General features: G+C 53.3%; 2 protein-coding genes across 2 annotated transcripts in view; both read right to left on the reverse strand.

Annotated features, from left to right (window-relative positions):
• PGC (progastricsin) overlaps nt 1-4984 on the reverse strand; it is a 6682-nt gene extending 1698 nt beyond the window's left edge. Inside the window, exons 1-8 of the mRNA XM_031063554.1 lie at nt 4876-4984; nt 4518-4627; nt 3553-3708; nt 2861-2978; nt 1874-1992; nt 1016-1215; nt 185-307; nt 3-71 (exon numbers count right to left, since the gene is read on the reverse strand). Coding sequence (XP_030919414.1) covers nt 3-71; nt 185-307; nt 1016-1215; nt 1874-1992; nt 2861-2978; nt 3553-3708; nt 4518-4627; nt 4876-4984 — 1004 coding nt within the window. The remainder of the gene's footprint in view (nt 1-2; nt 72-184; nt 308-1015; nt 1216-1873; nt 1993-2860; nt 2979-3552; nt 3709-4517; nt 4628-4875) is intronic.
• Nucleotides 4985-13004: 8020 nt separating this feature from the next.
• The window catches only part of FRS3 (fibroblast growth factor receptor substrate 3), an 8090-nt gene continuing 6762 nt past the window's right edge, over nt 13005-14332 (reverse strand). Inside the window, exon 8 of the mRNA XM_014310314.2 lies at nt 13005-14321. Within this exon, the coding sequence (XP_014165789.1) occupies nt 14017-14321 (305 nt within the window). The 3' untranslated portion in view covers nt 13005-14016. The remainder of the gene's footprint in view (nt 14322-14332) is intronic.

Consider the following 14332-nt stretch of genomic DNA (forward strand, 5'->3'; position numbering starts at 1 on the left):
ATGTCCCCGTGTCCACGATGGCCTGGCAGCCCTGGCTGCACCAGCCGGTCACTGACTGCCCGATGGCAACCCTGGCAGGACAACGGGGTGAAGGACGTGGCTTTGGGCACCCCCAAACCCAAAGCATCGAGCCTGGAGCCCTGCAGAGCAGGGGGTGATGGCCAGAGGTGCAAACACCACTCACTCCTCAAGTGCCACCTGCCAGTAGAGCCTCTGTGTCACCGGGGCCCAGGTGATGTCCCCCTGGAAGAGCTGAGAGTCCGTGCCCCCCAGGATGAGCTCGCCCCCGTAGTCGTAGGTGGGCTGGCTGTGAGGAAACAGAGCCAGGAGGTCCCTGTGGTCAACGTGGGCTGGAGAGGGAGGAATCCCTGAGGAACCATCAGGGGGACAGGCAGGGGACAGCAGGATGTGAGGGACACCAGGATGGGAGGGCGGGGGACACCAGGACATGAGGGCAGGGGACACCAAGATGTGCAGGCAGGGGACACCAGGACATTCAGACAGGGGACACCAGGATGTGCAGGCAGGGGACACCAGGAGGTGAGGGCAGGGGACAGCAGGACATGAGGGATGGGGACATCAAGATGTACAGGCAGGGGACACCAGGACGTGCAGGGAGGGGACACCAGGATGTGAAGATAGGGGACACCACAACATACAAGGGACACCAGGACATGTGCGCAGGGCACACAAGGATGTGCAGATAGGGGACACCAGGACGTGCAGGCAGGGGACACCAGGATATAAAGGATGGGGATGCCAGGATGTGAGGACAGGGGACACCATGACATGCAGATAGGGGACACCAGGACGTGAGGGCAGTGGACACCAAGATGTGCAGGCAGGGAACACCACGACATGCAGGGAACACCAGGACATGAGGGCAGGGGACACCATGATGTGCAAGCAGGGGGCACAAGGATGTGCAAGCAGGGGACACCAGGATGTGCAGGGCACACCAGGACATGCAGACAGGGGACACCAGGACACTCAGAGCGCCCTGCAGGGCTCTCACCGTGAGAAGTAGAAGCTGAAGACGGGCTCAGCGAGCTGGTTCTGCTCCAGCATCCCCCCCAGGGCCGTGGCCGTGCCCCCCACGGCCAGCGAGGGGAAGGCCATGCCCAGGATGCCGTCGAAGGCTGCAAAGTAGAACGGCTGCGTGGGCTCCTCCTGGCTCAGCCCCAGCTCCTGCTCCCGCACCGTGATGCTCTGGATCTGCAGGGAAGGGGATCTCAGCGGGGGCTGCTGCTCCAAAGGTGCCAACAGCGCCGGGCAGAGGGGGAAATTGGGGAAAAAAACCCCAGGAATTGGGGTAAAACCCAGCCAAAGTTTTCTGCCACCCTTGGTCACCACATCAGCTGGTGAGCAGAAAACACTTTTTGTCCGTTCTTGCCAGGGTTTGTCCAAGTCCAAGGCAGGTCAGATGAGCCCTTAGGCTGCTCCTGGTGGGGACACCCAGGCAGGACATCCAACCCCAACTTCTGTCATTCGTGTCAATAAATCCCCCCTCTAGCAAACCCATCGCTCCAAGCACTACCCCCTGAACCTGGCCATGAACTTAAGCTTCTCTGACCAATTTTCAAGCCTGTCCCTCCTGGGAATCCCACTAATCCTCATCTCAATAACATTCCCAGCTCTCCTCCCATCCCTAGATAATCCATGAATTACAAACCAACTCTCAACCCTCCAACTATAGTTTATCAACTGAGTTACAAAACAACTGATCATGCTCCTAGCCAAAAAAGGACACAAATGAGCCCTAATTTTAACATCCCTCGTAATCTTCCTCCTACTCATTAACATTCTAGGACTGCTACCCTACACATTCACCCCAGCCACCCAACCATCTATAAACCTGGCCCTGGGGACTCACCCTGAGCGTGTCGGAGCCCAGCACGATGGCGACGGAGCCGCTGCCGTAGGACACGTTGTAGGACTGGCCCCTGGGGCTGAAGGTGGCCGAGGCACTGGGCTGGAACTTGGCGTGGTTGACTGGGGGAGGGAGAAGAGGGAAAGCCCTGGGCATGGGCAGTGAAATCCCATGCAGGGGGGTTTCACTGCTGGGTGCTCTTTGGGGTGATTCCCAGGGATCAGGTCCTGTGCTGCAGTGGGATTTAACTGCTTGGTGCTCCATCAGTGGGATTTCACTGCTGGATGCTCCCTTAGGATAATTCCCAAGGAGCAGGTCCTGTTTTGCAGTGGGATTTCATTTCTGGGTGCCCCATCAGTGGGATTTCACTGCTGAGTGCTCCACTGGGATAATTCCCGGGGATCAGGTTCTGCTCTGCAGTGGGATTTCACTGATGGGTCCTCCATCAGTGGGATTTCACTGTTAGAACCTTTCTGGGATAATTCCCAGGGATCAGGTTCTGTTCTGCAGTGGGATTTCACTGTTGGATGCTCCATCACTGGGATTTCATTGCTGAGTGCTCCACTGGGATAATTCCCGGGGATCAGGTCCTGTTCTGCAGTGGGATTTCATTTCTGGGTTCTCTATCAGTGGGGTTTCACTGCCGGGTGCTCCATCAGTGGGATTGCCAGGCATGGCCAGGGAGCACCCAGAAGATTCCTGGGGTGGTTGTGAGGATTTGAGGGCTCTGAAGAGGCACAGCAACCCCAGATCATCATCCTGGGCTCATCTTTGGTCTGGCACCATGATGTCCCCAGCATGACAGGGGAAGGACATGGAAGAACAGGGACAAGGATGTGGCTTTGGGCACCTGTGGCACCTAAACCCATCTTGGGGTGCTCTGAAATACATCGAGCCCCTGCAGTGCTGGGATAATTGGCACTAATTAGTGAGCATTAATTACTCCTAGGAGCAGGAACAGCTCTGCTCACAGCATCCTGGGCTACTCACAGCAAGCAGGGCTCTTGCAGTCCGTGGAGGGCACCCACAGGTTGGAGGAGCCGGTGTCAAAGAGCACCAGGAACTTCTGGGGGGGCTCCCCGATGCTGATCTCCCCAAAGTAGGAGGACTGGGAAAAAAAAGGGAATTTTCATTGGCCAGGGGATCAGGGACTGACCAGGCTCCCCCCTGGCATCCCCACACTCTCACCCTGCTTCTATTCCCCCCAAAACCTGAAATATTAAATCATTATTGTGGGTTTGTTTCATACAGAAAAGCCTGGCTCTTTGTGGCTGGGGGTAAACTTCCTTGGGGTTCAAAACAGAAGTTAAAAAGGGGAGGAAAAAGCAATTTAAGGGTGGGGGAAAAGCAATTTAAGAGTGGGGGGAAAAGCAATTTAAAGGTGGGTAAAAAAGCAATTTAAGAGTGGGGGGAAAACAATTGAAGGGTGGGGAAAAAGCAACTTAAGGGTGGGGAGAAAAAGTAATTTAAGAGTGGGGGAGAAACAGTTTAAGGGTGGGGAAAAATCAATGTAAGAGTGGGGGGAAAACAATTGACGGGTGGGGAAAAAAAGCAATTTAAGGGTGGAGAAAAAGCAATGTAAGGGTGGGGAAAAAAGCAGTTTCTCGCTGCTGGAGGCTCAGGGGTGTCCAGGGTGCTGTGGCAGCTGGCAGGGAGGAAGGACAGGCACGGAGGGCACTCACATCCAGGTGGTTGGCTATGGGCTCCCTCACCACCGAGCCCTGGCTGGGCTGGTATTTCTTCACTGGGTCGTATTTGATGTGCTTCAGGAAATCATCCAGCACCCCAGCTGCCCTCATCTGGTCCCGGATGGAGAGGCCTTTCTTCAGGCTGATCCTGCACAGACACAAAGAAAACACAACAGAAAACAGCAGGAAAGAAGAAGATTTCAGCATTTTCAAAGGGTTCGGTTCTCTGGGCTCCTTTGAGACATGACAGGAGTTCTCCATGCCCCAGGAACTGCTCTCCACATCCCAGGAACTGCTACCCATGTCCAGCAGCTCTCCAGATCCCCAAGAACTGATCTCTACATCCCAGGAGCTGCTCTCCCTGCCCAGGACCTCTCCCTGCCCAGGATCTCTCCGTGCTCTCCCAGGATCTCTCCACATCCCAAGATCTCTCCATGCCGAGGATCTGCTCTCGATCCCCCAGGATCTCTCCATCCCCCAGGAGCTGCTCTCCATGCCCAGGATCTCTCCATGTCCAGAATCTGCTCTCCACACCCCAGGATCTCTCCATGCCCAGGATCTCTCCACATCCCAGAAGCTGCTCTCCACATCCCAGCATCTCTTCATTCCCCAGAATCTCTCTATTCCCAGGATCCCTCCACATCCCAAGATCTCTCCATGCTCAGGATCCCTCCATGTCCAGGATCTCTCCATCCCTCAGGATCTGCTCTCCATGCCAGGATCCCTCCCTGCCCCAGGATCTCTCCACATCCCAAGAACTCTCCATGCCCAGGATCTCTCCCTACCCCAAGATCTCTCCATCCCCCAGGATCTCTCCACATCCCAGCATCTCTCCCTGCCCAGGATCTGCTCTCCATCCCCCAGCATCTCTCCCTGCCCCGGATCTGCCCCGCTCCGTGCCCCCCGTGCATCCTCCTCGGTCCCATCATCTCCGCATCCCCTGTCTCGCTGTCACCCACCTGACCGCGCCCTCGGCCAGGAGGCAGCGCCGGCTCTGATCCGCCGGCCTCGGGCACCTCCGGGCCGGCCTCAAGGGCGGCTTTGTGCCCGGGACCCCGCGGGACCGGCCCTATCAAAGGGCAGCGAGCGATAAGGGGCAGGCAGCTCTTATCGGGGACCGGGGACCCGACGTCACCGCGCTGGGTCCGGGCTGCCCTGGCCAGAAACGCCGGAGCTGCTCGCCAGACCTTGCAGCGGGACAAAGGGACTCGGTGCTTGGGAAAGGCTTTGGTCTGCTCTCCTTCCGCCCGTGCAGAGAGGGATGGAGGCGGGGAGGACACGGGCGAGGAGATGGAGCCCAGCAGGGTCCTCCTCTGCCTTCCTCCAGGATGGTCCCCGGGTTCCTCCTCCTCTGCTGTCCTCCAGGATGGTCCCCAGCTCCTTCTCTCGTTTCCTCCAGGATGGTCATCAGGTTCCTTCTCTCCATTTTACCAGGGTGGTCCTCAGGTTCCTCATCTCATTTCCTCCAGGATGGTCCCCGGGTTCCTTCTCTCATTTCCTCCTAGGTAATCCCCAGGTTCCTCCTCTTGTTTCCTCCAAGATGATCCCCAGGTTCTTTTTCTTATTCCCTCCAGGATTGTCCCCAGATTCCTTCTCTCATTTCCTCCAAGGTGATCCTCAGGTTCCTTCTCTTGCTTTTTCCAGGGTGATCCCCAGGTTCTTCTCTCATTTCCTCCAGGGTGGTCATCAGGTTCCTCCTCTCATTTCCTCCAAGGTGGTCCTTCTCTCGTTTCCTCCAGGATGGTCCCCAGCTCCTTTTCTCATTTCCTACAGGATGGTCATCAGGTTCCTCCCCTGTTTTCCTCCCGGACGGTTCCCAGGTTCCTCCTCTCATTTCCTCCAGGGTGGTCATCAGGTTCCTTCTCTTGCTTTTTCCAGGGTGGTCCCCAGGTTCTTTCTCTCATTCCCTCCAGGATGATCCCCAGGTTTCTTCTTTCATTTCCTCCAAGAAGATCCCCAGGTTCCCCCTCTCATTTCCTCCAAGATGGTCCCCAGGTTCCTTCTCTTCATTTTGCCAGGATGGTCCCCAAGTTCCTTCTCTCATTTCCTCCAAGGAGATCCCCAGTTCCTTCTTTCATTCCCTCCAGGGTGGTCCCCAGGTTCCTCCTCTCATTTCCTCCAGGGTGGTCTCCAGGTTGCTTCTCTTGCTTTTTCCAGGATGGTCCCCAGGTTCCTCCTCTCATTTCCTCCAGGGTGGTCTCCAGGTTGCTTCTCTTGCTTTTTCCAGGATGGTCCCCAGGTTCCTCCTCTCATTTCCTCCAGGGTGGTCTCCAGGTTGCTTCTCTTGCTTTTTCCAGGATGGTCCCCAGGTTCCTCCTCTCATTTCCTCCAGGGTGGTCTCCAGGTTGCTTCTCTTGCTTTTTCCAGGATGGTCCCCAGGTTCCTTCTTTAATTTCCTCCAAGGAGACCCCCAGGTTCTCCCTCTCATTTCCTCCAAGGTTCCTTCTCTTCCTTTCTCAATGATGTTCTCCAGGTTCCTCCTCTCATTTCCTCCAAGGTGGTCTCCAGGTTGCTTCTCTTCCCTTTTCCAGGATGGCCCCCAAGTTCCTTCATTCATTTCCTCCAAGGTGATCCTCAGGTTCCTTCTCTTCCTTTTACAATTATGTTCTCCAGGTTCCTTCTCTTGTTTCCTCCAAGGTGGTCCCAGGTTCTTCCTCTCATTCCCTCCAGGAAGGTCCCCAGGTTCCTTCTTTCATTCCCTCCAAGGAGATCCCCAGGTTCCCTCTCTGCTTTGCTCTGAGGTGTTCCCCAGAGCTGTCCTGCCTTCTCCTCTCCATCACCACCCCAGCCCTTCACTCTGGGACATGAGCTCGTTTCCATGTCCTACCTGCTCCTGTTTTCACTGTTTGGACTGAAATCCCCCATTTTCCCCATTCATTGGTTTATTTGGAGGAGCACACGATTCCCTCCCCATCCCAAATCCAAAGGCAGCTGCTGTAACCCCCAGGAAGGTGCCACCCACCCTCAGGGTTTGACCCACACTCCACATCCTCCCAGAAAGTCACAAAATTCCTTCTTTGCCCTTTTTTTCCCTGTGAAAACAAAAAACCACAAGCACACATTTCCCAAATTGCCAACAAGCACCCAAACCAACCAGAACATTCTGAGTTATAACCCAAATCCTCTTTAGGAAATGGACCAAAATGGGTTTGGTCACCATCTAAATATTTTCTAGCAAACAAACCAAAGCTTTTTTGGTGATAACCAAAATATTTTCTAGCAAAGGGGCTGTTACCCAGATATTTTCCATTATTTGCATCCCAAATCCAAGCAAGACAGCTCTTGGAAAACACACCGGAGGGAGTTGCTGTAGGGTCACCAGCAGGATTTAGGGACACCAGCAGGATTTGGGGTTTCCAGCAGGATTTAGGGATACCAGCAGGATTTAGGGTCACCAGCAGGATTTAGGGATACCAGCAGGATTTAGGGTCACCAGCAGGATTTAGGGACACCAGCAGGATTTAGGGATACCAGCAGGGTTTAGGGATTCCACCAGCAGGATTTAGGATTTCCAGCAGGATTTAGGGACACCAGCAGGATTTAGGGATACCAGCAGGGTTTAGGGATTCCACCAGCAGAATTTAGGGTCACCAGCAGGATTTAGGGACACCAGTAGGATTTAGGGATTCCCGCAGCAGGATTTCGGGTTTCCAGCAGCAGAGATGTGGTGATCCCACGCAGAGCAGGGATCTCACGCCCGGGATTTCCCTCGGGGCCAGGCTCTGGGCATTCCCTCTGCTTTGCTTTCAGTTTCCCTTCTGTGTTGGCTGGGTGGCCCAGCTCCAGCTCAGGGAATTCCTCCTCTCCACCAGGAGATTTCCTGGGCTTCTCCAGCAGGTGAGCCCAGCACCCCTGGGAGCTGGAGCAGGGGAGGCTCTGGGGAGACCTCACAGCCCCTTCCAGGACCTGGAGGGGCTGCAAGGAGCTGGGGAGGGGCTGCTCACCAGGAACTGGAGAGACGGGAAGGGGTTCAGGCTGAAAGAGAGGAAATTTCTGTTGGCTATTAGGAAGGAATTCTTCCCTGTGAGGGGCTGGTGGAATTCCCAGGGAAGCTGTGGCTGCCCCCGGGTCCCTGGAAGTGTCCCAGGGCAGGTTGGATGGGGCTTGGAGCGATGTGGGGTAGTGGGAGGTGTCCCTGCCCATGGCAGGGGTGGATTGAGATGGTTTTTAATTCTCTTCCAACCCAGAGCAGGCTGGGATTCTCTGCCCCCGGAGCAGCTGTGTTTGTGAACCCACACAAGCACTGGGATCCTTCACGAGCTGCTTTTAGCGCTTTGTTTCCAAAACAGAGGTCACAGTGCGCAGGAACAGCTTCCCTCGCATCGAAATAAAGATTCCTCTTTTTCCTGTGAGCAAAAGATGGGCAAACAAACTGTAAATACATGGTTGGGCTCCAGGTCAGGCATTCAAATTCCCAAACCAGGTGAGGATCAGCCACTTCTTGATGATCAAAACCTAAAGGGGCTCTAAGGGAGCTGGAGAGGGATTTTGGAGGGGGAGCAGCACCAGGAATTGTCATGTAAAAGTCTCCTCATGGGTCACCAGCAGGGACAACCACCCCATTGCATTCGTTCTGTTCAGCTCCACACCTCAGGGCAAACCAGGAGCCCCCCTCAGGTCACAGAGCTGCCCTCCAGAGAGGCACAGCCTGGATTTCCATGGCAATGACCCAAAGGAACAACTGCACAGAGCAGCTCAGCCCCCAGAGCACCTTTGCTTCTCTGCCGCGTCAGAAATGTTCAGTGTGGCAGCAGCACAGGTGACAATGGCAGCAGGAGCTGGAGGTGACACTGAAGCGCCTGGAAAAATCCCATTCGCTCAGGGAAGGAAAAAACCGAATTAAATCTCATCTTTGCAAGGAGCCTTTTCCATCCCCTGGCCTGTAATTGCCAACTTCAAAGCTGCCAGGGCTCTCAGTAATGAATTCACCTCCAGCAGCAGCAGCAGGAACCCAAACCTGTTCTGCTGCCTCTGAGCAGCACTTCCAGACCAGCCAAGTTTGGGGAAAAGACAGAATGCCCAGGAAGACTGAGGGCAGCCTTCCCAGGGGCTGGAATTTGGAAATGAGGGTTCATTAACAATCATTCATTAATGATCCTCCACTTGAGCAGCGTCACACAGAGAGACAGAAAACAGGGAGCTGGAGATGCCGCCCCTGGTTTGGTTTTGCTGCCGGTAAACAGCACAGCTGAGGTAAGAAAAACAAGAATTCCTCAGAAAAACAAGAATTCCTCAGAAATAACAAGAATTCCTCAGAAATAACAAGAATTCCTCAGAAATAACAAACACGTTTGAGTCTCTGCAGAAATAAAGATCCTTCTACCTTCACCACCTCCCCTTTCCCCTCCATGGAAGGCAGGCAGAGCTCACAGGGATCCCAGCCTCCTTCCCTGAGGGAAAAGCAGGCACCTGAAATGGGTTAGAAGGGAAAAAACCCTCCCAGATGAGCACTGGGAGAAACTCTGGGAGGAAACAGCAGGGGGAGAAATCTGATGGATTCACTCAGACTCAAACAAGAACCACTTAAAAAGGTCAAGGCAGTGATATTCCCTCTGCTCACCCATTGCTGCTCACGAGGCATCCCAAAATCACAATTCCAGGTGCAGGAAGGAGCCCAGCAAGGCCAGGACAGTCCCCAGTGGGGTCACACAGAGCCATCCCCACCTCCAGCCCGGCACTGGAACCACCAGGGCTCAGCACCACCCAAATTCACCTCATTTTTGCTGCCTAAACCCTTCTGGAGAGCCAAAATCTCAGCAAATTTTCACCGAAGCAGCTCATTCCTCAATTTTCCAGTTGGCAAAACACCAAACTGAACCATCTGAGCTTGGGACAGAGAAGAGGAGAGCTCAGAGCTCTCCTCAGCTTCAGGGACAGACCCCAGAGCAGGTTTGGGAGGGTTTTTCCCACCCAGCTGCTCCAGGATGGATCCCTGAGAGCCAAAGGCGGATTTATGGATGCATCCAAGGTGAGGATTCTGCTGAGGAGGACGAGGATTTTCCATGGCTGGAGTGTCCCAATCCCATTTCCCACCCAAGCCAGCAGCACCTGGGCAAAGCCCAGCAGAACATGCCAGACCCAAAGGAAAATCCATAAAAATCCACCAAAATCCACTTTTACAGGGTTCACCTGGGGAAAGCCCAGCACAAGGTGCCAGACCCAAAGGAAAATCCATAAAAATCCATAAAAATCCATAAAAATCCATAAAAATCCACTTTTACAGGGTTCCACAAGGACACAACAGGCTGGGGGAACATTCCCAACCAGAATAAAACAACCACAGGGACAAACAGACCCCAAACCACAGAATTGAAGGAACGAGGGAGCACGGACTGGAATTCCCTCCTCGCTTCCCAATCCCAGCCCGATCCTCCTCTGGAAGCGTTTCCCCCACGGCCACTAGAGGAAGCTGCGACACTGCTCAGGGAGAGTCCCAAAAGTGTCACCCGAGCTGCGGGGACAGCCCCGAACACCCCCGGCAGAATCCTGTGAAAAATGAGTATTTTATCATTGGCTTCTCGCAAATATTCAAATAAATATTATAGGTGTTGTGTTAAAAAGTGATGCTGTATTAATTCTCTTAATAGTGTGTTAAATACAGTTTTAGATGTGAAAAATGCGAATTTTATCATTGGCTTCTCGCAAATACTCTAATGAATATTGTATGTGTTGTGTTAAAAAGTGATGCTGTATTAATTCTCTTAAGTACTGTGTTAAATATAGTATTAGATGTGAAAAAATGCGAATTTTATTTTGGCTTTTTGCAAATATTCTAATGAATATTGTATGTGTTGTGTTAAAAAGTGATGCTGTATTAATTCTCTTAAGTACTGTGTTAAATATAGTTTTAGGTTATAAAAAATGTTAAAATAGAAACTGTGCTATGTAAGATACTTTTTTTAAAGAAAGGACTCGCAGCGAGATAGCAGCCACAGGACACCCAAATCTTTCAGAGAAAGAGAATTTATTGCCCTCTTATCAGAAGAAACGAACTTCTTCCCACCTCGAAGGATTAGGAGGAAGAAGTTGAGACTGCCCAGACAGAATCCTGTGTTTGAATGGAATTTATGCATCATGGATGAGCTGTATGAATATTATTGTTTTTAAGGGTTAATCCTCTGTAAACGTGGGTCCTTTTTCGGGCTTATTTTGCCCAGAAAGAGGTACCCAGACTGTCCATAACTCTTTGTTTTTATTGCCTCATATTGTCCTAATCCAAATTGTCCAAATTATTATTACTCCAATTGTGTTACTATTTTTATAACCATTTTATTACTATTAAACTTTTAAAATGTTAAAAACAACTGATTTCCTGACACAAAACTCTGGTGGAGCCACCAAAATGGGATTTTGCCAGAATTTTTAAGGAACACCAGTGCTGGAGTGGTGGATGCTGAGAATTTTGGATTTTCTGCATTTGACCTGAACACAAACCATCATCTCAAGTGCCTTCAATCCTGATCTCGACAGAGGTAGGAAAAAAGGTAGAAAAGGTAGAAAAAAGGTAGAAAAGGTAGAAAAAAGGTAGAAAAGTTAGAAAAAAGAAGCAAAAGGTAGCAAAAAGAAGCCAAACCCAGCACTGCAGGGGGAATTCCCTGATCCCAGGAGCTCACAGACCCTTCCATGCCACCCCCAGGGACACATGGCAGGACACTGGGAGCAAAATCCCAGAACTGGGATTCGGGGTGGCCCCCAGGCAGAGGGAGCTGATTGCCAGGATTTGGGGTGCAGGGAGGAATTCCACATTTCCAGGTGGGAGGAAAATCCCAGGACTGGGGTACAGACAGAGGGAGCTGATAGGCAGGATTTGGGGTGCAGCCTGAAGGGGTTTAGGGTGCAGCCAGGGCAGCAGCCAAGGCACAAAGAGCCCACCCCAGCACCTCCCCTGGAATTCAATTTCCCTGGAAAGGGCCCTGAATGGAACTGGAAAACATTCCATCCTTTTTTCCCTTTCTGGGGAAAAAGGGATTTTTTATTTCTCAGCTCCAGCAGGTTCCTACAGAGGCTCCACAGGGAGTTGTGCTGTCCCAGAGGGTGACACTGACAGCTTAGAAACTCTTTATTTAAATACTTTATTTAAAGATTAAAGCAGTTAACTTTTATATATATATATATATATTTATATAGATAGATAGATATAAACAATTTCTTCTCTCACTTCCCTAAATGAAAGCTGGATTTAGGGGGATACATTACTTGGGGTGGGGGTTGTTTTTGTGGTTTTTTTTTTTTTCCTTCAAATAAAGTCATTTGTTATACATATAAAAATATATTACTTGGGTCTCCTTTCAGTTACAGGTGGCACAAGGGACGGATGAAAGAATGGAAGACGAGCACAAGGACTTCCAAAATGAAAATAAAAACCAGTGGATTGAAGCATGTGGCACGCTTGGAATTTATAGTGCAACAGCAAGCCAAGAACTGCACGTTCTGCGACACAAACATGGCACCACTCGGACTGGGGACACGTGGCCTTGCTCCCAACAGGGTCACGGATCAACAGGACATGACAGCACCAAAAACCAGAAAAAAAAAGGCTGAACTTGTGAGTTTCCAAGGCCTGGAACTGGAGCTGCTGGCCCTCGGAGCTGGGGGATGGGGCTCCTTCCTCTTCCATGGGTGTCAACAGCGGGAAAAGGACATGGGGGACACGAGGGTTGGCACTGCAGCCAGCCCCTGTCCCAGGAGGAACACGGGCACAGCCAGCAGGGAGGGGGGATCCAGGGCACCCCAGAGAATCCTACAGGATCCCAGAGCACCCCAGAGCATCCCAGAGCATCCCAGAGAATCCCAGAGCATCCTAGAGATTCCCAGAGCACCTCAGAGCATCCCAGAGAATCCCAGACAAACCCAGAGCACCCCAGAGAATCCTAGAGATTCCCAGAGCATCCTAGAGCATCCCAGAGGACCCCAAAGCACCCCAGGGCATCCCAGAGAATCCCAGGGCACCCCAGAAGATCCCACAGCACCCCAGAGGATCCCAGAGCACCACAGAGGATCCCAGAGCATCCCAGAAGGTCCCAGAGAACCCCAGAGGATCCCAGAAGATCCCACAGCACCCCAAAGGATCCCAGAGCATCCCAGAGCACCCCAGAGCACTGCTCTCCATCAGAACAGGCACAGAAATCCAGGGACAGGCCGAGGTGCCGCGTGTCCCTCGGGGAGGGATGAGGGGCCATCCCGGGGCGGCCCAGCGCCACCCCGGCATCGAGACAAAACCCCACAGCAAAAGGCCACGAACGTACCCGGAACCTGAGCCCTTCCAGGCCCACAGCTGAGAGAACAAACTGCACATTCGCTCCTGACCCCGAGCTGGGCTGCTCCCAGCCCCAGCCGGGCCCGTGGGTGTCGCTTTGATGCCGCTCCAAGCTCGGCTGCCCGGCGGCTCCGCTCCCACTCCCACGGCTCCCATTCCATTTCCCACCCACCCTCTGACACTCAGCCCCCCAGTTCACACATCCTTCATTCCCAGCTGCTCCTCTCCACAGCGTTTTTCCCCCGGTTGGTGGCTCAGCAAAGCCACCAAGCTCTTTTGGGACCTGTCCTCCCAGGCAGGAGCGAGCCCTGGTGAGCGCAGGCTGCAGACTGGGATGCAAAGGAGCAGTTCATAAATAAATAAGTAAACAAATAAATAAACCCACAGCACTTCTCAGCAGCTGCCAAATAGAACCCTGGTAAAAAAAAAAACAAAAAACAAAGCAGGGTATGGCACAAGTGAAGTTTTCTAGACCAAACCTCCAATCTCCCTCATGGTTGTGGCCTTTCCCTCCTCTTCTAAAGCAGGGGAGGGAATTTAAGGATTCAGGCAATCGGGTTTCTGTGATCACAGTGTGTGCCCATGGCTCTGTGTCCTCCTGGTTTCATTGCAGCTGCCCAATTGAAACTGGATCTGAGACGGGGACAGAAGGATAAAAAGCTTCAGGAACAAACAGTGAGCTGAGGGGGGAAAGGCCACGGCGTGAGCTCCTCATCTCCAGGCACCACTGGGAGCACAAGGCAAACCCCAGCTCTGGAGTGGCCTCACCACAGAGCTCTCCTGGAGGTGTGAAATCCACGGGGAAAGGGCTCCGTTTGCACAGAGCTCCTGAGGCAGCTCAGTTTTGGGAGCACTGCCCCGAGGCACTGCCCAGCTGGCTCTGCCCTGCCCCAGCCCAGGCTGCGCCACCAGAATTCCACACTCAGAGTCACCAAACATCCCACAAGGCTGGAAAAACCACCAAACGTCCCACAAGGCTTGAAAAACCACCAAACATCCCACAAGGCTTGAAAAACGAGCAACACACAGAGAGGGGAGGACAGACAGACAGACAGACAGAGCCTCAACAGCAGCAGCAGCTGCAGGAGCCACGCTGGGCCCCGGGATGGCAATGGCGAGAGAGGGAGCCACACTCAGAGGGGGACAGGACACAACGAGGGGCAGGGACCAAAGCCACGACACGGGGCTGGCACTTGGGGCCCTCAGAGGGGCAGGTCAGTGCTGTTGTGCCGAGTTTTCCTCGAGGTGCCATCGTCCCTGGGCAGGGCCCGCTGCAGGCTGGACATGGCCGCCGTCTTCTTGAGGTCGATGACGGCGTAGGAGTCGGTGCGGCGGGCACCGGGGCTGCCAGGGGCTGCCACCCTGGGCTCCTGCTGTCCCTTGCAGGCCTCGGGCTCCAGCTCCACCTGGATGTAGTTGAGCTGCCGTGGAGGCTCCGGGCAGGGCCGGGGGAAGTCGAAGCTGAAGACGTTGGGCAGGCGGCTGCGCCGGGGCCTGGGCAGGAAAGCGCGGCGCGGC

This window comes from Geospiza fortis, unplaced genomic scaffold (genome assembly GCF_000277835.1).
Source record: "Geospiza fortis unplaced genomic scaffold, GeoFor_1.0 scaffold14, whole genome shotgun sequence".
Taxonomy (NCBI): domain Eukaryota; kingdom Metazoa; phylum Chordata; class Aves; order Passeriformes; family Thraupidae; genus Geospiza; species Geospiza fortis.